General features: G+C 36.2%; 1 protein-coding gene across 4 annotated transcripts in view; it reads right to left on the bottom strand.

The window, feature by feature from the left end:
- SEC23IP (SEC23 interacting protein) overlaps nt 1–23,320 on the bottom strand; it is a 56,720-nt gene extending 33,400 nt beyond the window's left edge. For all 4 annotated transcript variants that reach the window (XM_081955951.1, XM_081955950.1, XM_081955949.1 and 1 more), the window contains exons 1-17: nt 23,150–23,320; nt 20,355–20,893; nt 19,450–19,636; nt 18,352–18,545; nt 16,996–17,085; nt 15,514–15,634; nt 15,049–15,138; nt 14,219–14,360; nt 12,661–12,869; nt 12,307–12,419; nt 10,840–11,010; nt 7,598–7,693; nt 6,446–6,637; nt 5,886–6,041; nt 4,662–4,764; nt 3,164–3,349; nt 1,878–2,037 (exon numbers count right to left, since the gene is read on the bottom strand). In XM_081955951.1, coding sequence (XP_081812077.1) covers nt 1,878–2,037; nt 3,164–3,349; nt 4,662–4,764; nt 5,886–6,041; nt 6,446–6,637; nt 7,598–7,693; nt 10,840–11,010; nt 12,307–12,419; nt 12,661–12,869; nt 14,219–14,360; nt 15,049–15,138; nt 15,514–15,634; nt 16,996–17,085; nt 18,352–18,545; nt 19,450–19,636; nt 20,355–20,893; nt 23,150–23,315 — 2,915 coding nt within the window. In that variant the 5' untranslated portion in view covers nt 23,316–23,320. The remainder of the gene's footprint in view (nt 1–1,877; nt 2,038–3,163; nt 3,350–4,661; nt 4,765–5,885; nt 6,042–6,445; nt 6,638–7,597; nt 7,694–10,839; nt 11,011–12,306; nt 12,420–12,660; nt 12,870–14,218; nt 14,361–15,048; nt 15,139–15,513; nt 15,635–16,995; nt 17,086–18,351; nt 18,546–19,449; nt 19,637–20,354; nt 20,894–23,149) is intronic.
- Nucleotides 23,321–23,375: the final 55 nt, after the last annotated feature.

Genomic DNA, 23,375 nt, shown 5'->3' with positions numbered 1-23,375 from the left:
ATGTTTGTATGACTAAAATGCATTTGGAAGCAATGGTAAATAGATCCTTTTGCTCGTAGTATCAAGCTTCTTAGTAAAGGAACAAAATTTGACTCCATTCATAAAGTAGAACTATGTTTATTTTGTTTATTAATGCTGCACTATTGTAAAAATAATGTTCTAGCAAAATGTGTTTACTTTTTTGTAATACAGTTAGCAACACTCTAATTTAATGTTTGTACAAGTTCAGGGAGTCAGGGTCTGTATTAATGTATTGCTATTTCTAATTATTTGTAGGTGGTTGGACTTCACCTTATACCAAATGATGTAATGAGTATATTAATACCAAAAAAAAAAAAAAAAACCCCAAAACCAAGACTATTTTTATTTGTAATCCAGTACACCATCCTACAATATCAGTCCCTATAGTAGATCACTGAATCTAATAGATATATTACAAAATGCAACAATTTTCCATTTTTTATAAATAATTAAATAACCTTCAAGTTGTCCAAATAGATTTCAAGAAAGGATATAATGGTGAGCTAATCCCGAGAAGAATTTTTGTATTATTTATTTGAGTACACTAAGGCGTCATACTGAAATAGAACAGCATATAGAAAGACCAAAAAAATCATTGATTATGTGAATCCTTGAATCTCTTCAGCCCTATACTCAAAGGGCAGGGAGAGAGAAAGACTGACTATTTCTTATTAATGGAAAAAATATTATTTGTCTACTTCATCAAGGTTTATTTTATTAATCAGCGATGTATGATGTATTTGACTTCACCCTACTATGTAAGAACCTAACAATTTTATTACTTATTAGTCAACAGAATTTTCTTTAATGCAAGAGTGCCACCTTATGGAAATACTATCAAACAGCCTTGCAGCATAGACCAAGCAAAGGAAATTGGAACATTTCTGAAGCAAAATATAAGCAGCAAACTGGGACATAAATTCTAAGCCTCCCTATTTTTTAAGGCATGTAAGATGAATAAATTACTGTTATTTACAATCTCCGATTGTAATGGTAATCAACTTGGAAATTTTTAAAGTGTGGGAAACTCAATTCATAGATAATAAAATTGTTGGGAAAGTAAAAGAAAGAACACCACTGATTTCATGTTTTTCCCCAGTAGATCTCAGACTAGCATATGCTGTGGCAGAATGTTTGATAAGAAACAGCAGGATGGTATATTTTATTAAAGTACATCAAATACAAAACATTTCCATATTTAGATGCCAGATGCAATACTCCCACATCAAAGTTTTTAGCAAAGTAATAGACTACATTTACAAGCCCTCATTTTATCTTTTAAACCAAAATGCTATAAAGTCAATATTATAGGAATATATCAAGGGCTACTTTAGTTGTATGTATAAGAATTTACCCACTCCTGGAGTCTGACACAAAGCTCTTGGTTTTGTGTAACATTACTTCAGTAAACAGGTCCTTTGTTCTTAAACTGATGCAGCAGAGTATCTCATATCCTGTTTATATATAGTAGTTTGCCCTACAACCACAGGTAAGGGATTGGTTTTCACCTAAGTAGTTGTTTTTGTTTTGTTTGGGCTTGATTGTTTTTCTAATATTTCCCATCAGGACTATCGGTGGAAAACATTTATGGGATTCCTCATTTATAGAGACTTTGCCCTTGTCGGTCCAGGGAGGTAGAAACTCTTTGTTATGTCCTCAGTATCCTTTTTATGATGCCCCAAATGTACACTGATCTGCTAAATCATCCCCAAATGTGAGGTCATACTGATAATTTTTCTGTTTATTACTTTTTGAGAGATGATAACTCTACAGTCACATACTAGTTGAAAAAGAAGAATATCTATAGAAACAAAATTTCGCACCACTGTTTGTTATAAAAATTAATAAATTCTTACCAATAGCACAAGTGACTCTGTAGAGCAAAAAGATACTCATTAAAACTTTCTATAGGTTTTTCTTGAAGAACATAATCAATACGACGACCTCCATTTAGCAAACCAATTTTTATACTCAAGTCTTCATCCTTTGAAAGTTCTGGACTTTCCACTATCTTTTCTGTTCCAGGGAAAAGAAATTGAGTATGAAAAATACAATACAAGTTGAATCCTCCTTTTACCACTCCTCTCTTTTTCTTTACTGCAATATTTGAGTATTAGGCCTATTTATAACAGAGTTACACATTTTTTCTCCCGATATATTTACACTTCTGCGAATATGAATATGTTTTAGTTAGTCCATAACACAATAGGAATACTCATTCTATCTTGAAATTCACTGGAATTTAAATCTAACAGCAGATGATAAGAAGGCAGATAAAGAGATGAGCACTTCAAAGAGGATCTCAAATTATATTTCATTGCAACATTAACTTCAGATTCTTTTTTCAATAAAAGTACTTTAGTTTTAATCATTTAAGAAAAGTTAAGTAAAAAAATTCAGCAGAGATAGAATAAAACAAACTTTTTCTGTCTAGAAAGTCAGTATTTGATTATCTCCAGGCAATTAGTGTTTTTATTTAGATAACTTGGTTTGTCATGGTGTTTGATTAAACCAATGCATTTATTATGTGCAAAGTACGTTTTTTACTAAAAGTACCAGGTAGCCCTCGACTTACAACCACATTTGGGACTTGGTTTACAACCATTTCTACTGTGGTCATTAAATGCATTATTGTGTGATTGTTAAATCAATCACACAGTCATTAAGCAAAGCTGGCTTCCCCAATTGACTTTGTTTATCAGAAACAGGTTTGAAAGGTCACAATTTGTGTTCATTGACCAAAAGATGCTGCAACTGTGATAAATGTGAGTCACTTGCCAAGCACCAAAATTGCAGTCATGTGCTTGCAGAGATATTGTGACAGTCACAACTTCAAACATGGGTCATAAGTCACTTTTTCCGAGCCCATCGTAACATAAACTGTCATTAAACAAATGGCTGTAAGTTGAGGACTACCTGTAACTATTTCCCTTCTAGGAAAACTTTTATCCTTTCCAGGATAAAAATTAAAGTCTGCATATTGGAGGAAACTATCCAAAACTTTATCAAGTTTCAGGGTATGAGACGTGAGTTCCTAACATGAGATTTTAGACTTCAATCTGGCAAGTAAAGAGATAAGAAACACAGTTCAGTTTTATCAAGTTGAGCAGTTACTGAAAAGGATATTCTTGTATCAACTAACCTTCTGCCTCATCTTTTTCCTCTTCTGCTTTAATCTGGTGGGCCACTTTCTCCAATTCTGCTTGGAGTATAGAAGAAGACGTATGGGCACGTGCAAATTCGTTAAGGGTTTGCCAAGCACTTTTCAAAGAGCTGAGAAAGCCTTGTTTCAAGTCTGATCCCATACGAGAGAGAGAATCTTTCAATTCTAATAAAACAGAAAGATAGAAAAAAATATAAATTACATCCAACCACTGCAAGTTTAAAAAGCAATCACTTTGTTAAATACAAATGTTAAATAGTTTCTTAGAAGCAAATACAGAATACAGCTTCAATTAAATAACAACAACAAAATCTGTTCTGCCATCTATAGACAATCATTTATTGTAGCTCTGTTCAGTCTGAAGTGATTATCTGGTTCACTGTCCCGATTTTAAAAATGTTTAAATTTATTAACCTGGTATACTGATGGATCTTCCTGGTTTCATTTCTCATTTACATTAATAGTAGGGTTGTGGAATCCTTTGGATGCTTCATGTGCAAAATAAATTAAATGGATACAGGGCTCTGAAGTACTGCACAGCTGTAATTAATCTAAGCAGGCTCCTTAAAGATTGGAGTATGAATCTTTAAAATCACCATATTTATTTATCAATCAAATTTATGTGGCTGTCCATTTTACTTAGCAACCAAAACACCATATCCAATTATTATTATTAATCAACCTGTAGCAGCACGATATCGAACATATAATTGTAACCATAAGTAGTGACCACTGTTATTTTGCTGTGAGTAGTGGTCAGGGAAAAGTAACTAACAATGTTTTTATAAGATTCTTAATTTCAGATGAGGTCCAACTAGTTCTGTAGATGTTCTAAAGTGGTCCTTAAACTCTGTTATATGCGGTTATGGATCGTTTTCCCTAATTAATGAAAAACTATAAAGTTTTTGATTGTTTAATTACTTTTCTTTAGTTTTAGGACTTGTATAGAGAGTAGATCACAGTTTAGTTCATATTCAAATTCAAAAAGATTCACAAATTGTGAAGCATCATTGTATTTCAACTGAGCCTATTTCATTGTATGCTTATTAGACACCTACTAATGCTGCATAGATATGTATTTTACTACTGTTGCAATAAACTATTTATATGACCACTTTAATTCTGCCTTATTTATTTACTTGTTCATTCTCTACTTCAACAACCCTTTTCCTGCCTTCACACATTGTGATGTCAGGTTAAAGACAAAACTAAATGGCAGACACTTTTAAAAATAGTAGCATTCCTTACCACTAGTCATTCCAAAATTACCATCGTGGAGAAAACAGCAGTTTGGAGGGAAAGCTTTATAAAATATTTTTGTCATACAATGTGCAATCAATTGATACTGAATACTTTATATGTTGGTATGTTGCTGCTTTCTCTCTTTGCAAGCTTCTTCTGTTTATGCTTTATAATGTACATACTAGGTGTATCTTCAAGTCAGATATTAGAAAAGATTTCAATTCGCTTTATTTACCAAGGTGGAGTCTTTTTCTGCCTTTGTGGTGTGGAATGAGGACTGGTTTCACATCAAAATCAGAAATAATCATAGGTTCTAGCCTGTATGCCACTGGATCAAGCTAAATAATAAAAAACACATAAGATTTCAAGTCTAAACACAGAACTGCACAGCTAGTTTCACACAAAAATATTAGACTGATTTCCCAATAGCAGTCAAAGGTCCAACACAGAATACATAGTTGGGAAAGGAAGTACATGAAAAAAGTTGCAGATGAAATACCGTGTTTCCCCAAAAACAAGACAGGGTCTTATTTTCTTTTGACACCCACTCACCCCCGAAATAAGTGTTTTGCCTTATTTTCAGGGAGGGCGTATTTTGACGTATGCGCTCAAAAGCCCAATTAGGCTTATTATCCAGGGAGGTCTTATTTTCGGGAAAACAGGTATCTAAAGTCAGGTATTATCCTTAACAAAGCTTTTCTATTTCTATTTGTTCACATGTTATTTATTTCTATATTTGATTAATCTGCAAATACATTATCATGCATGAGGTCATGTATAATTAGTATATTGATAAACAAACAATGAAACATCAAGTTGACTTATGACCACAAATGGGATCTGAATTTCTGTTGTTAAGCAAATTGGTTGTTAATAAATCACATCCAGTTCTACAACCTTTTTTGCGGTGGTGGTTAAGCAAATCACTGCCACTGTTAAATGATACAGGTGGTTGTTCAGTAAATTTAGTTTCCGCCATTGATTTTTCCTTGCTGGAAAATGGACAGGAAGGTCGCAAATAGCAGTCACATGACCCTAGGACACTGCAACCATCATAAATACATATCAGTTGCCAAGCACATAAGTTTTTATCAAGTGACTATGGGGATACTATGAAGGTTGTAGTCATAAGGACCAGTCATAAGCAATTTTCTTCAGTACCACTGTAATTCTGAATAGTAACTAAACAAATGGTTGCATGTCAACAACTACCCATGTAAAATTGTAAAGTTCCTCTGATTTGCATGCTAACTTAGGATTTCAAATATTCAATTTTCTCTCTAACCCTAAATAAACAATGCAATCTTTTAAAAATATAAAATACGATAAAAATGTGTCAGAAATTAATGCTACACAAATACATTTTCTTAGTTTTCAAAAAAGTTACACTTAGAATATAAGTATGTAAGATACAATTACTTTCACTAAATGTAATTGAAAACCTGTTCTTCTCACTAACCGGATGATATATGTTAAAAAATCCCTTGCAGGTTGGCAGCCTGTAGCTTTCATCAATTTTTTCCACTCCTCTTACAGTGAGAAATACACCAATTGGAGAACCCAAAGCAAAGAAAATATTTGGTTCAAAATCAAGCGTGCTGTATACCACGGACACCTACAAGATAGAAAGTATTTTACTTTTAAAAAGAAAAGAAATAATTCTGTTTGTACTTCAGCTACTTCACTTTCAGCCTATTACATGTATCCCCAGACTGGACATAACAAAGTTGATTTTGGAAACAGAAAATTGCAAAATGCCTTTCACCGTTAAGAGTTTTATGTGAAATTGATGCTCTATGAGTAGGTTCATAGCAAACCATGTGCACATTATATCATCTGTACTCCAGGAATATTTTATGTTTTCATTTTATTCTCTAATACACAATCCTTTGTCTGTAACTGCATAGGCTAAGCAGAAAAAACTGTGTTCCAAAAGGAGACAATTATGCAAACAAAATGTATTCATTTACATACATACATACATACATACATACATACATACATACATATATCTTGTACCTGGCCTGTTCCCACTTCAAAAAATTCATAGTCTATGTGTGCAGATGAAACAGATGTTCCAAATGGGCGTTTTCGTTTGGATGCCTCTTGAGGAACGGCAGGTTCTGAAGATGCAGTAGCTGAAGAAAACTTATCTGTCTGAGCAACTTCTTCCATTGCAGCCTTTTTCTCTAGTAATGCCTTTTTTTGTTCCTATTGAAACAAAGATTTTTAAAAACTGAAGAATCAAAGAATTACTCTTTAATAAATATATGCATTTGTATTTGGGCACGCGCACACAGATACACACAAAAAATTTCGTTAGAGGTTCAATTATCTTTTCTTCAGGATCCTCTGGAACTGCTCAAAATATCAGGCAGAATTCTTTTTACATTTTTTCTTTCAATTCCAGGAAAGCCAAATAGTCTATGTCCTTTTTCAATTGTTTATTATTTCTGTTTTACTTGCTAAAATTTTCACATTAAAAATTCACAATTTCTCTCCTAAGATGCCCTATAGAATCTTAATTTTTTTCCCATTTATTCAAATGTTTTCTATAATATTTCTGGATAATTTCTTTTTCTATCAGTTGATCTAATGAGCCTCTCCTTGCCTCATTTTGCTTTGCAGCTTTTCTGATGGATTATTTATAATCCAAAAATAAAAATAAGTCAACTACAAAGATGAAGGTAAATAGGCTTCTCTTTTTTCCCCACTGTCATTCTCTCTAAAGCTTTAAGGGTTTTAATCCCTGCAGTGTTCTTGGGTTTTCACAGTTTTCCATTTAAGCCTTACCCCAAACTGGCTCTCAGGGTTTCAAATGCAAAATTCTAACTAGGAGTTGAATGTTAAATAATATTTCACAAATATTGTTCACAATATTTTGACAAAAGGTGTTTCTTCACACCTTTCGTCAGTAAAATATGTTATCACCCTACTTCAGGGATGTCCAAACTTGGGAACTTTAAGACTTGTGGACTTCAACTCCCAGAATTCAACCCAGGAGTTGAAGTCCACAAGTCTTAAAGTTCCCAAGTTTGGACACCCCTGCCCTACTTATTTTATATTTCATCACATTTCTGTGATGCAATGTTAATATTCAAACAGAGACAAAGGGAGACTCAGTGAGATTGCTTCCTAGATTGCTTCCTAGAGCAAAACTACCATTCCCACCTGTTTGGCTGCTCTGTCTTTTACAAAGTTTGCAATCTTCTTCCGAGGCCCAAGAGGTATTCCCATTTCCTTCAGGTCATCAATTGTACACAGCAACTTTCAAAATAAAATGAGGGAAATCAAATTTGGTATTTTTCCATTAAAAAAATACAAACACAAATATAGCTGGTTAGTTACAAAAAAGAAGTATAAACATTTTAGTACTACAGGTAGTCCTTGATTTACAACAGTTCATTTAGTCACCATTCAAAATTACAACAGCTTATGACTGTTTTTCACGCCTATGACTGTTATAGCATCCCCTTGGTCACATGATCAAAATTCAACTGCTTGGCAATTGTCTTCTATTTATGATGGTTGCAGTGGCCTGGGGTCATGTGATCTCCTTTTGCAACCTTCAGAGTCAATGACAAAGCCAGATTCACTTAACGACCATGTTACTAACTTAACTGCAGTGATTCACTTAACAACTATGTCAACAAAGGTTGCAAAAAGAGGCAAAACGCACTTAACAAATGTCTCACTTAATAACAGAAATGTTGGGCTCAACTGTAGTTGTTAATCGAGGACTCACATATACATTGGTGACAATTACCATGAATCCTGGGAGGTAAGTCAAGATACTCCAGTATAACCAAGTCTGTGTAATTGAAAGAACAGCTATTTCCCCACATTTATCCTTGCTTTGTAGATTGAAAGCAGTAGGAGCCAGAGCTTATAAAAATAGATCAAAATACATGTTAAAAACCAATACTATAAACCTAACCTATTATTCCCCAAATGTCATCACAGAGAAAACCTAAGTAAAATAGGTTATCATGACCAATAAATCATACTCATTCAGCTTACCAATGTAATAGCAATGTAGCTGCAGCACTGTTGTTTTGTGTTTTAATTATAGTTTTTAATTCATTTTAATTTATCTACAGAAACTAAGCTTTTATTTTTCTACATCCTCTCAACTCTGAAGGATCAGGTTACTATTTTGAAAAGACTTGATGATTTGAAACAAGCTCTTTCCAATCTCAAGAGTTTAATTTGGATAATTTAACTCCAGAAGTGGCAGTGTCAAAGGCATAGGCAATTCATTTCTTTGTTTCAACTTGCCAGGATACTGGCTCCTAATGTACCAGTAAACATCTCATGCCAATTGCAGTTCAACTTTTTCTCAAATCCCTGACTGCTGATCATGAAACTTCAACAAATATATTTAAAGAATCTCTCCTACTTCCTGCTCAACTCTCACCAAAGGTAAATGCTAGATTCTGTTGACCTAAACAATACTTGTTCAATGACTCCTTTATACACCAAAGAATGTACTCCAAGTTTTCTAATTCAAGCATATAGTCTCCTGGGATCAGTTCAACTTCATACCTTGGTTTGTCCTTCAGTCAAAGAGCTTAACGCCTTCACTAGGTCAACACCAATGCCAACTCGAGCAAAATGACATTTGGCAACATACATATTATGCCATATGCTGCTCTCATGGAGTACTGATGGTTGAATGCTAAATATGAGGATCCTGCTTTCATTAGTGCTTTGGGCCAATATGAAATCCTTTTTCACAGGAAGCCAAACTCTCCCCCCCCCCCCAAAAAAAAACCCACATGAAATTGTAAAACTAAAAAAATATGCAGCTGCTTCCTATTAATAACACATACTCTGAAGCGTGATGATGCCCACTGAGAAATTTGTATACTTCTATATTTTGTGTAAGTGTTTCTTCTCTTGTCTTTTTTTATTCACTAAGACTGGCTATTGAACTGAAAATACTTGTGCTAATTTGTCATTAATTAACATAAGACAAATTCTGTGCAAATAATAAAATAATACTTATTCTTCTCAAGGATTTATTACTTCTGTGCTATCCTAAAATTATTTTAGAGGGTGCAAATATTTCAGGCATTGAATGATCAAGAGGAAGTGGGGATGGGTGGTAATGATCTCATGTTCACTAACTTTATATTACTGTATGCTTACCGTGTTTCTCTGAAATTACGACATGTTCTGATAATAAGGCCATGCCACATTTTTCTGGTGGGCAAAAATATAAGACCTCCCCCGCAAATAAGCCCCCTGGACAACCCCCCACCTCTGGCCAGGCAGACCGCCGCTCACCAACCTAGCTGTATCCCGAAGGTGCCAAGCCGCGGGAACTGGGGGGAAGGCAAAGGTGATTGCATTGCTTAGTGCCTTTGGGATACTGCTAGGTTGGTGAGCGGCTCTTGCCCAGCAGAAGAGGGGGGTTGCCGGGTGGCTGCTCTCTTGCGAGCGGGCTGCCAAAGAGCCGGCCACAGCCTCATGGGCGAATGGCTGTGTTGCGTTGTCGCAGCAGCGCAACACAGCAGCCATGAAGCGACCACACTCATGAGCAGTCACCCAACAAACCCCCTTTCCAGGCGGACACAGCGCCATTCACTGACCTATGGGTATTGCCAAGCCACGTGAGCGCCTGTTCGCCGCCGCCCGGCTCCCGCAGCTTGGCGCCTTCGAAATGGCAGTGAATGTCGCTCTGCACAGCTGGAGAGGGAGATTGCGCGAGCGGCTGTGCTGCTCTCGCACCTCCCAGCCTCCCAATGCCCTGGCCCAGCTCTCTTTACAGAGCCAGGGGATCTCTGCTGCCGCCGCCGCCACATGGCTTTTTCGGGGGCTTCCAAACTGAGTCTTCCGGCAGTGGCCGCTCTGGCCGTACTCTCTATGGTTGTATGCTCTGCCAGAAGCTGGCCCACAACCATAGAGCGTATGCCCAGAGCGGCGACTGCCGGAAGACTTGATTTGGAAGCCGCAGAAAAAGCCATGCGGAGGTCACCTGGCTCGTGCAACACCTCTCCAGCCATTCAGAGCATCATTCACTGGCATTTCGAAGGCGCCAAGCTGCGGGAGCCAGGCGGCAAACAGGCACTCACGCGGCTCGGCAATACCCATAGGTCAGTGTGCCTGGCTAGAAAGGGGGTTTGTCGGGTGGCTGCTCATGAGTGTGGTCGCTTCATAGCTGCTGTGTTGCGCAAGAGAGCAGCCACCCGGCAACCCAAAACAATAAACTCTCCCCTCATAATAAGGCTCAAGCCATATTTTGTGTGTAAAAAGAAAATAAGACCCTGTCTTATTTTCAGGGAAACACGGTATAAATTTCTCTGGATAACAGTAATTCCTGGCTCAACAGATACTTCAGGATGTGCATAAAATGGGAATGTTGTTTTGAATTCAAACAAGCCATGATATTTTTTTAATTTTTACTATACCAGAGATTCCATGTCAATCTTCTCCTTTTCAAAAGTACTGATATATTCTGACAAACTAAGCACTTCCAAAGTTCTTTGCAAGGTTGCAATATCATCCTCATCCTCGTTATCCCCATGTTCATCATTTAAATGAGACAGTAGGCAACTAGCAGAATTAGAATTCAATGATCCCTTGAAAAGGGGAAAAAATCTGCATTAGCTTATAAAATTTAAAACCAAAGGAAAGTTAAAATACTAATCATTTACTAATGAATGTGGATAGCTAAAAAATCACATAGATTGAGTATATGTATGTTTGGTGCTCACTTCAATCCACCATGTCAGAAAGAGAAGCCCAACTTAGATTGCAGAGCATCTAATTTGTATCTAAAAACACTGGGATTAAGTACTAATTAGAGTTAACTCTCAAGGGCATTAAAGGATCGTAAAAACTCATACAGAAAATATATATATTCTGCAATAGCGACAAGACAACTGTTTATGACTGAATTCTTTTTAACAAGCTAATATGCTAAAGAAAAATACAGACAGAGGACCTTTTAGAAACCTGATTAATTAGAATACACCATATATCCATGTTGAATATATAAAATGTTTTTTCTTTGATTAATGCAGTGTAAGCATCCTTATGAACTGATCATTTATGAGAGAAAGCGATCCTATTTGTTAAAATAAATTACATATACTGCATTTTTCGGAGTATAAGACGCACCATTTCCCCCAAAAAAGAGGGTGAAAATCTGGGTGAGTCTTATCCACTGAATACAGCATTTTTGGCCTCCCGAAACCCCACCCCTTTATATAATGGACGTGCAGAGGATTTGGGAGGCCTGCAAAGTGCTCCTGGGGGATGTGAGAGAGCAAAAATGAGCAAACAATTGGCCATTTTTTTGTTCGTTTGGGGGGGGGGCAGTTTCCAGGAGCACTCTACAAGCCTCCTAAAAGCTATGCATGCCCTTTTTCTGGCAAAAAACAGACCTGTTTTTGTGAAAAACAAGCCTTTTTGCTCATATCCCCCGCCCCCAGGAGCACTCTACAAGCCTCCTAAAGGCTATGCATGCCCTTTTTTTGGCAAAACCAGGCCCGTTTTCGCCAAAAACAGGTTGTTTTTTGCTCATTTTTGCCCTCCCCCCAACTCCCAGGAGCACTTTGCAAGCCTCTCAAACTTTCTGCATGCCCCGTTTTTCACAAAAAATGAAGCATGCAGAGGGTTTGGGAGGCCTGTAGAGTGCAAAAATTTTTTTTTAATTTACCTCTTCCAAATCTTGGTGTGTCTTATACTCCGGCACATCTTATACTCCGAAAAATATGGTACTTGGAAGAAGACATTCAGTAAATTATGACAGCAGTACTGTGTAATTTGATTAGGTTACATATTTCTTATGTTCTGAATATTGCAGTGATCGTTTGAAGTTTTTTCTAGGAATCAAACAAATATGAAGGAAAATTGTTTGGTAATACAAATACCTGCTGGTCATCTGTCACGTCTTTCACAGCACCGTTGGAAGCAACAGGAGTAGAATTAACTGCAGACGTCCAATCCTTCTGATTGGACAGTATGTCAAATAGAACCAAGGATCCTAGGAGATAAAAAAACTCTATTGTTAGAAATAGAATTTTAAGATATCTAAACAGTCTGAGTTTAAACAGTAATTACCTTAGGTATGTTTCCCACTAAACGTACTAGAGACGTTTCTAGGACAAAAATCTAGCTATAAGAATTAACACACACACCCTGCCACAATTTAGACAATAGTTCTCAAGAGTTATACAATAAAAATGGTACATTGAACTAATCATCATATTCAGACATTACATTACCTAAACTGTGGCCAGCAACAGAGATTCCTCCTTTAAAGTCAGGGTTCCTGCTCATAAATAGTGCATAAAGATGGTTCATTTCTACTGTTACTTTCTCCACAACTGTTTGGCAGTAAGTGGGGCTATTGTAAAACAGGATATCAAGTAGAGTCTCATTGGTGAAGTGGCGGAGGCGTCCAATAGTTGGCAATGTTATTTTTTTAATATTCCTTGAAAAACACAATTACACAGGTTATTAAAAAGTTATTTCAAATAAACTTTGCTAAAAATTAAGAAATTTGAGAGTAAAAATTGCCGAAGTAATTTTCACAAATCATTTTTCAAGTCTATAAAGCAATCGTGGTCACGATATTATCTTCCTTGTAGCTTCCCTACTCCATTTTAACAGCCTTGCCCCAATTAACAGGCCATTTAGGAAAAAGAAGTCTGTTAGTCATGATCCTCTGTTGAATTGAAAGTTACACCATCATAGAGATTAACTTTGATGATATCATCATTTAAATTGTCACAAATTTGGTTATGTTGTATCAAGGTTCAATAAACTGAAGTTTCACTTTGTGTGAATCTAATTAGTGATTATGTATTCAATAACCCATAGTTAGGCAAACTATGAATGCAATATGCAATGCACTAGTTTGGTCTAGCGGCTAAGACTCCAAGCTCGAAACTGAAATACTGTGAATTCTAGTCCTGCTTTAGATAAGAAAGCAAGCAGGGTGACTTTGGGCCAGTCACACTCTCTCTCTCCCTCTCTACCTAACCTACCTTCACAGGATATTATTATGGGGGAAATAGGACAAAAGAGTATTATTTCATTTTCAATCATGTATAAAAATAATAAAAGTGGAGAATGAATTAATGAATAAATGAATTTAATCAATATACCAGACAGAGACAAATCTGTTCCCTTCATACACCATAAACAGATTATTAAAGAGCCTGCAAGTTAGGTTAAACATAGTGATATGAAGTATGCCACAGTATATCACTTTGTCATATCACAATTTGCACTTCCATGATCTCAGATGAATTATTTAAAAACGCTTAACTAGTGCAACATTCATTTAGCTCTATTATCCTAGAATGACTGGTTCAAATATTCAAGAAATGACACTGGTTGCATTCAAATATTACAATTAGCAAATATTTAATATGGCAAGAACAAGAGTTATTAAATCTATTTTCTATTTTCCCCATTCTCATACAAGCTCTAAAGTGTGATCAGCCTTAAACATGGTTGGATCAGGCTAACTTCAAAACTACGGTGTAACTTTCAACTATTTCAGATAAATCAGTTATAGTACAATAAAATACAATTATGAAAAACAGAATAAAATACTAGGAAAAAATCACTACTTTTTTATTCGAATGAAAAAGTTAGCATGATATAAATTATCAGTATATGATACTTGTTCATATGTAACAACATTTAGTAATTCTAAACTAAAAAATCACCAAAAGTATACACTTAAAGTTACAACTGATCAACTTTGAGAGAGTAATCAATGATCAAAGAACAATTCTACTTTCTTAAAATATGTGAGTATAGTAGACCTACCTATCCACCCCTGTTGCATCTCCATGCAAAGCATTGTGCCAATGAACTGGCAGGAATTCAACTCTACTCACTTTATGTTCTTCTATTGATTTCTTAAAATGTGTTTGCAGCAGTTTCAGGGATACTGTCCGAAAGTCATCAACTTTTTAAAAAGGGAGAAAATTAATAATGGTGTCATACAATTAATATTAACTGAAGAAGTTTATAGTAAATATAAACGCTATAACGCTATAGAATTTCCAATTTCTGAAAATAAATATTTTCTAGTCCAAACTCTGCAGGTGGACTTGTAAAAGTATAGCTCAAATTTTGTATATGCTCCACTTATTTTGATTTTTAAAATCCCAGCAAGTTCTACACTGATCACTTTCTAAGCCATTAGAAAATATGTATGCAGTTGATTTGGATAAAGCATCGAAGCAATTTACCACTTTTCATCTCTCCTGATGGGAAAGCTTGACTTCTAGATATTATAAATAATAATAGTTTATAATTCTGTTTTTTTTCACTAATAGTTTTTAAAACTAATATATCATTTATTTGAATATCGTTTAAGAGGATTATACCTTTAGAGCAGTTTATTCACTCCCTTATCTTCTTAACCACATTTAATTTGTATGTTTATATTTCTGATGCAACAATTGTTGCGATTTGAAATCCAATTTAAAGACCAGCTTAAATGCTTTAGTTTAGTGTATTAGACTAAGTGACTTTACAAACAACTCTAAATAAAGGTCTAAGAACCACTACATAGTAAGATACTAGCTGAAAAAAGGAACAAAGAAATATGCTTCATATGCATTCCTGTATCCATACTCAAATAATCCTACCACATTCAACAATGCTTCTGAAGCGCAGATCGCACACTGGGCCAATTCCATGAACCATAAATACCAAATGATCAATTTGAGACATTTCACCTATAAAAATAAAAAAATGCAATCTGTTACATTCATAAACACTACAAGACATACTTTCCAATTTAAATATTACTCGATATTTGCAATGATTTTCTATTCAACTTTGAAGGCATTTTAAGTCATCCATTGTGATCTCAAAATGAGGAAATAGCCTCTCAAACATCTCAAGGTAAATACCAGATATTCAGAGGAAAAGTGTTTATATCTATTCTGGAAAGCAGCCTTACTTATTACCTGCATCTATACAGTTAATATTCAGAAGCTTGCTGGGAGCCAATATATTCTTCAGCCAAAACATATGTAACATCCCGGCATGTGAGGAGAAAGCAAGAGATTTTTAAGGGAACGTTTTGTATGAAATCCTGTACAACTTACCATCTGGAATATCCTCATGATCATCATCAATTCCACGTTTAACTACTCTTGGTCTGGTCTGATCATCTTGTGTGGTGCCCCATTCATCTGGTATTGAAGAAGGCTGGAACTGAACTATAACCTGAGATAAAATCAGTGTATCACATTTATACCCAATTTAATTTACTGCGATATTATGCAATAAATGTATGCTATAGCTTAGATTAAATTCATAGGTACTACAGATTTTTTTGAAGAAAAAAATGGCATAAGGCTGTTTAGCATATACTAGTTCAAAATTAAGTTTATATTTATTTCAATTTCCAAATTGATTTAAAAGATTCTCAACACCTGAAATAATGATTTGCGACAGCACACTATTCAAATAGTTAAACTGCACTGTTGGAAAGAAACATCTAATATGCCTCCTAATATAAGATTGTGTTGGACATGCTGCAAATTCATTGACGATGTCCATTTTGCTGCCTGAATTCGTGGCAATGTAACCCTAAGTGGATTGGTCCCTCAAAGGATATTTCCATATATTTTACAAGGAAAGTAGATAATGCTGGCTCAAAATCATATTGACGCATTACAAATTTATTGGCAATGTCCAAATTCACGGAGAACCCTGCCCACATTCATGGAGACCTAATCCCAAATGGATCCCCCCCCCCATGGTATTTTCCCAGGAAATGTTGATAACACCGATTTCAGAATTCAGCACCCTGCTAAACATACCAATGCACTTCAAATTGGAGATGTCCATTTTGATATTCAAATTCATGGACACTTAACTCTAACACTAGGTATATTTGGGCCCTCAAAGGGATTTTCCCATGTATTTTACCAGGAAACCTATATAGATAAGACGGACTGCAAAAGTCAGCACCCTCCCTAGGATACCAAAGCACTACAAATCTGTTAGTAATATCATTTTGCTGTCCAAATTCATGGAGACCTAATTATAACCCTGAGTCGATTTACTCCCCATTGGGATTTTCCCATGTATTTCACCAGGAAATGTAGATAAGGTGGGCTCTAAGATGGATCAGCAATTCCTTAAAGGAGGGTGATTGATAGTCAGATATGATTAACTGGTCTTTAAAAAGCAAAATGGTATAATTTTAGGCCCCAAATAAGGACCATCCTCCCATATCCCCCAATTATTAAAAAAACAGTGGAATTTTAACAGCATGCTTTCCAACTACTTTAAATCAATTGGGTGTTGAATATTTTTTCCAATGTTAATACTTTTCAGGGTTTTAAGAATGGAAATTGTAATAGGAGGCCTCTGGCAGTCAAACCATTCCAATTCTCTTCCTTAAACCTTCATAATCTACCCTTAAAACTACCTCAAACCACCTCAATACATTTGAACCTTCCCCTTTTGCCCAAACAGGCTCCTGCTTCTATATCCAATTATGATCATCCTCCAAAGTGATAATACCAATACATTACTGGTGCTCTCCAGAGTATCTAATTAAGCAACATTCTCATTACCTTAGGATTATGCATAACGAAAGTTTCTCCACCTGGAAATTCTAATCGCCGATGCCATTGATTTGTGGTAACAGCTTTCTTATACTCGGCCTACAACAAACGTAAATGATACAACTTGAATATCAAGAAACCACATCAAAAGACAATGTGACAAGAATGCAATTTAATTTCATTTGTAATATTATATTAAATTATTCCCACAATTTATGAACAAAGACTATGCATTTTTTACCAATTAATCAAATTTCTAGAGGCAGTCACTATTTAAATATAATTAAAACTAGGAAGACAAAGATGTTTTTCCCATAGTGTTTCATGCCTAGTATGTTCTAAATGGCACTTTCCCCCAAGATTTAAAGCCACAATGAAAGTCAGATACCAACAATATGAAATTCTATTTTCTGCTAATGCAGCAGAGAATGCTCTAGTTCAGTGATGGTGACCCTTTTTTGGCTCCCGTGCCAAAAGCGGGGGGAGCGCAGGGGGATCATGCGCAGTTCTGCCATGACCATGCTATGCGTGTTACACCCCCACACACATATGCATGCACACCTGACCAGCGATACCACCACCCCACTTTTGGTGTGTTTTTTTCACCCACCCCAGGCTCCAGAGGCTTTCTAGGAGCCTTTGGAGGGCGAAAACAGCACACACACACCCGACGCTTTTAAGGGACACCTCCTGAAGGCTCCAGAGGGCAAAAAACGGTCCTATGACCAAACTGGAAGTCTATTCTGGTTTGGCCGTAGGGCCGGTTTTTCGCATTCCGGAGGCTTTAAGGAAGCCTCCGGAGAGCGAAAAATGGCCTCAAAAGAAGGCCGAAGTCAGCTGGCCAGCATGCGTATGTGTGCTGGCCAGCTGACAGGGCAGCGCGTCGCGTGTCCTAACAAATGGCTCCGCATGCCACCTGTGGCACACATGCCATAGTTCACCATCACGGTTCTAGTTTCAAAACATATTAGCAGTAAAATGAAATCATCTACTAAGAATAAATAACATATATGCATATTTGCTGCATATAATTTATTCAGTATAAAATAATTTTGTTTTTGTAAAAAAATAATAACCCAATTTTCAACATTTTTTTACTTTACACTAAAATTTTTGTTTAAAACTAATATTACAGCAACATTTTTATAACTCAAAGGCCATAAAATAATAAAATGATTTTTAAAATAGATTCATTGGGAAAAGCTACTACCCTATACGCTACACACAAAAGGAACTGATGATAATGATATGGATGTGGTAGCACATTATTATTTTATTATTCAAAAGAAATTTTACTTTTGAATTTGTGATTTTTTTAAAAAATCTACAGCTAACATTGTTGCTTTCCTTTTTAAAAATACTCACCTCTAGTTTTTCACTGAAATCCTCCGTATAAGGAATAAATCTGCTGTCCTTATCTCCCTTATAAAACCAAGTACATCGTCTTACTTCAGATTGCTGTTCTTCCCAATATACAGATTTTCTCACACGGTCATATAGATAAACATCATAACGTCCTCCATCAGTACTCAAGACCACACTCTCTGGATCAGGTTGCACTAAAGATTTACCAGAAAGTTATTACTTTATCAACCTTTCTCCATTTCTCATCTAACCTGTGAATACTGGAAATGAGAAAGCTTCGAGTTTTACGCTGAACAGTGATATTTTGTTTCTGAACTAAAGCTTCTATTGGAAAATGAGGGCAAGATGGAAAGTGTTCTAGATTTAATGTTTATCTCTTTCAACAGCTGTTCCATTTTGCTCATTGGAGATGTCAGAATCAGACAATATACAAAATACACCAGCATGGATAGAATAGAAAAGTTCAGTAGATCCCATAGAGAAAAACAAGAAACAGGAGAAATAATCTGAAAACTAAGGGGAAACCCTCTTTGAGTAATGAGGTATTCAGTATCCAATTTTGTTATTTTGAAATGACTAGAGTTTTCTCTGAAGAATTTTGACAGAATTGCTCTTCATTACTCAAATGTATGACTTTATGGAACCTTCTGTAGTAAATTTGCTTAAAGGAAGTGGGGAGTGAACAAAAATCTCTCTGATAGAATTGGTCACTTAATCTTGATTACATGAATAACTGTCATCAAGATCATTAAATGTTTTATATAAATCAAATACTGTACTATGACAGGTAAAAATGCATATAATTACTGATTACTCTTTGAGCTATAGCATATGTAAGAAATGCTCAGTTTGATCATTTCCAGGACCGTTCTCAGAAAATATCAGGAAAAGCAAAACAGCACCTAGAGTTTCTGAAGAAACATTGCCTCCAAACAAGAATCTACCAGGTCTCATATTTTCACTGGGGAAAAAGCTTTTAAATATATGCAAATGAAATGTATATATGTAAAAATGGTCTGCATATTATATAATATGCTTGTCTATTCTCTTCATGTCCAAAAGTACAAATTATTAACAAAGAACATCCTTAAGTCTTACCAGAATTATAAACCTTCTCTAGAGTTGTAGAATCTAGATCACTGAAAGGCATCCATAGTTCCTTGTTTTCTACTTCCTTACAGTAAAACCAATGTGGCTGAACTGGTTCATACTGGTTTTGTAATAAGACAGGTGGTGCCTTCACAAGTGGGCCTGCTAACATTGATGTCTGAGGTGATAGGGCTGACTGGAATGAAAAAAAAAGAGAAGGGGGAAAAATTTCATTAATATTTCAAAGTTTTTCTTGATATATTGATACAGGTCTTAATTATATACAATTAATTCCATTCTGAATTACAGGAATATATTATTCTTATAGATTTTGAATTAGCATAGCAAAAAAAAGCAATAAGGGAATTGTGTCTTAATTTTATATATCTGATTGCCAATTATTTTCAAATTTGATCTAGGTGGAAGACATTAGGTTTCACAACTGAATCCTAATCAAAACTCTATTCAATGTAACTTTCAAAAGTTATCGAATTAAAAACAAAAATTAGTTTCATAATTTTGCAAATATTTTACATTCAGATATCACCAATAAACTAAGCAAGTATTAACTCTTTACTTGATATAATTAAACAGTGTCAAAAATTCCTAAAATCAAAAACATTTCATTTTTGTTTTCATGCAAAATAATAATCAAGGGTTAAGATAGCAAATGCATATAACTTTATTTTAAGGGCAACATTTGTCTCAAATGTTTTTGTTCATATATGTCTAGATTCCCCTTTCTCAGTTAAATCAAGTTACAAAACATATTCAGCCAATCATAAATGATTGTTATTGAGCTTCTGGAAGATGTGAGAGTGAAACGATAATTCTTAACAGGAGCAACAAACTACAATATTGAGTCCTTAACTTTTTAATAGGAATTGCAATATACTGAAAGATAATCTTCCTACCGGTGGCATTGGTCCTGCAGGAGTTGTATACTTCTGCATAGGTGGTACAGAAGGTGAAGGCTGCAGACTCTGGGCAGGTACTTGTGTCTGTTGAAGCTGTGGGGGAGTGATATAAGGATTGGCTCTACTACTTAAGGTAGTATGACGATAGGGGTTATAACCTTGTTGTGATGCTCCCTGAGGTGGTGTTGAAAAGACAGCTGGTGGAGGACCACTTTGCTGAGGTGTTTGATAAGTTCCAATTCCTTGCACTGAAGTAGACGGAGTATTAAAAGATTGTGATTTGGAAGTGGAAGCTGAAAATACATTTGGCCCATCTTGTGATGAAGGAAGAAGAGGGAAAGAAACTGGAGGTTTAGAGAAAACAGATGTTCCAGCTTTGGTTGAGGTTGCCACTCCTAAGGGTGGTTGTCCAATGCTTCCAAAGGGATCACTACTGCTAGGAATTTGAGAGAAATAACTGAATGTAGTTGGAGGGTTCACATTTGTTGATGTCTGGCCTAGGAAGCTGTCTTCTTCACCAACATCTGTGCTATCATCTGCATTAAAGAATATAGTAAAGATCAATAAAAAATATGAAAGAATGGCATCTCCTCCATAACATCAACTAAAATCAACAGTGCTATAGTTCATTGCATTTTAGCAACAAACATCTCTACCATTTTCAAGTCTTGCTGTTCAGCTGCAGTATTTGTATTACCTCAATAAGATAGTAATTTCTTCTTTTGGCAAGCTTTCATTATCCCAATAAGGATGTTCACTCAATACAGTAGCCAACTTGGAATATTAATGCTAATATATCAGCCAGATTTTTAAACTATAAGACACCATCAATTAATCTAGAAGGTGAACTTTCTTTTGATGGCTATACACTACATTTAACAAAGGAATGGGGGGGGATTGTTATTTCTCAAAAATGGGACAAAATGCAAGTAAACTGTGTACAATATAGACAAGAATGGGGGCAGAATCTTTCAGATTTGGAAGAGGTTGAGAAAGTTAGTTTTTGATTGTATGAATCCTATTTTAGGGCTTATTTTAGGTAAGAATATTACCTAACCAGTTTATTGATTAATCTGTTCTGCATTTGATAAAATTAACACCACCATTTTTACTATGGCTCTGCTCATTTTCTCCTAGTGATAGGACCATTTCTTTCCTTAACTCTGCCTAATTTTTGAGGCAGTTCTTCAATGCCAGAATGAGAACTAAGTTACTGCATATAAACAGGGAGCAAAGCCCAAACTGACTTTGCTGACCTTCCAGAAAGATCTGAAAACATGTCTTTGCCATCTGGTCTGGGATCCAATAGTATGGGTATGGAGCCTACAAACGGTTTTATTACCAGGGAAATTGGGTGTACCCTTCTGCAAATTATTTTTAATGTTTTAACTTTTTATAATTTTTGCTATGATTCTTTCGGTTATTTTGTTGCATCATTTTTGTGTTTTTTAACTTTGTACACACTGCCTAGAGTCAAATACGTGAGATGAGCAGGCTTATATATTTACCAAATAAATAAATTTGGGAAATATAAGAGAAATACGAATGTGTCAATTAGGTTAATGCTACAAAACCTCTTTTGAACGACACATTTTCCTCTCTCCCATCTGATGTCACTGATTTTCACTACAATCAGCTGATGCCTTACACCTGTCTCCAATCAACATCCTAATAAACTGATCCCTCCAAATCTTGTCTGCTATGCTTCTAACCGAGAAAGACACCAACATTATGTTTTTCCACATTACTACAGATAGTCCTGAACTTATGACCACAATTGAGCTCAAAATTTATGGTACCATGAGAAATTTGTTAAATGGGCTTTGCCCCATTTTACAACTTTCTTTGCCACATTTGTGAAGTGACTCGCTGCAGTTGTTCTATTAGTTAAGACCATTGTTAAGTGAATCTGGTTTCCCCATCGACTTTGCCTGTCAGAAGATTGTAAAAGGTGGATCACATGACTCCAGGATACCGCAACCGTCATAAACGTGAGTCAGTTGCCAAGCATCCGAATGTAAATCACGTGACCAAGTGGATGCTGCAATGGTCATAAGTCACTTTTTTCCATGCCATTGTAACTTTGAACGGTCACTAAGTAAACTGTTGCAAGTCAAGGACTACCTGTAGTTATCTCCAAATAACTAAACTTTTGGGAAACTTAATTGCAAGAAAAAGAAATGCAACAGATCATATGAGGCAGGAAATCATACCCACTGATTGGGCAAGTCTCTTGGTGGGAAGAACTTTCCCTGCATGGTCAGTAATAAGATTGCAGCACCAAGGCTGTGAAAGCACACACTTTTTGTGCACTAAAAAGCCTTCAAGGGCTTGGAGTGCTGCCCTAAACTGTCAAAAGACTGTAAAGAAGATTTTGGGAGTGGGGGGCAGCAAGCCAGGAAATTCGGGAATCTCACCAGTAAAGTAACTCGATTTCAAACCCCGATATAAAGAAATGCACGCCAACGGCAACAATACATCCGTTTCCCGTTATAAATAAATAAATAAATAAATAAATGTCACATCCCTGGAATATCGCACCTTCTCAAACCCCTCCATTCATCCTCCCGTCCATCCTGCAGGTCCTGGAGGTTACGAGACCTCCGACCTGCAAGATGGAAGAGCTTTGCAGGCGTGGTTATCGCAAGACCTACGGCGGGGATTATTTCCCCCCCTAAATGCCTTAGAGTCGCTTATCAAAACGAAGCAGTGAGTGGGAGAGAGCGAAAATGGATTTCAAGCGGGGATTCCGACTCCCGTGTGTCTCTCGCCCCCAACCCCACGACCATTACCTGCGGGAAGGAGGCCAGGTCCCGTACCGGCCACAGGAGGGGCTTGGCTGACGGGGATGAAAGGGACGGTGAAATTGAACTCGGTGGCCGAGGAGGAGAAGAGCAAGTTAGTGCCGCCGCTCGTCGAAGAGATGCCGCCCGTGGCGGAGGTTTTGGGGGCAGCCATGACGGAGGGACTTCCACGTCTCCCGATTCTCTTGAGCCCTCCCCGACAAAGCCCTGCCCC

Source organism: Natrix helvetica (genome assembly GCF_964273705.1).
Source record: "Natrix helvetica genome assembly, chromosome: 5".
Lineage (NCBI taxonomy): Eukaryota > Metazoa > Chordata > Lepidosauria > Squamata > Natricidae > Natrix > Natrix helvetica.
This window is presented reverse-complemented; position numbering and strand designations above follow the sequence as displayed.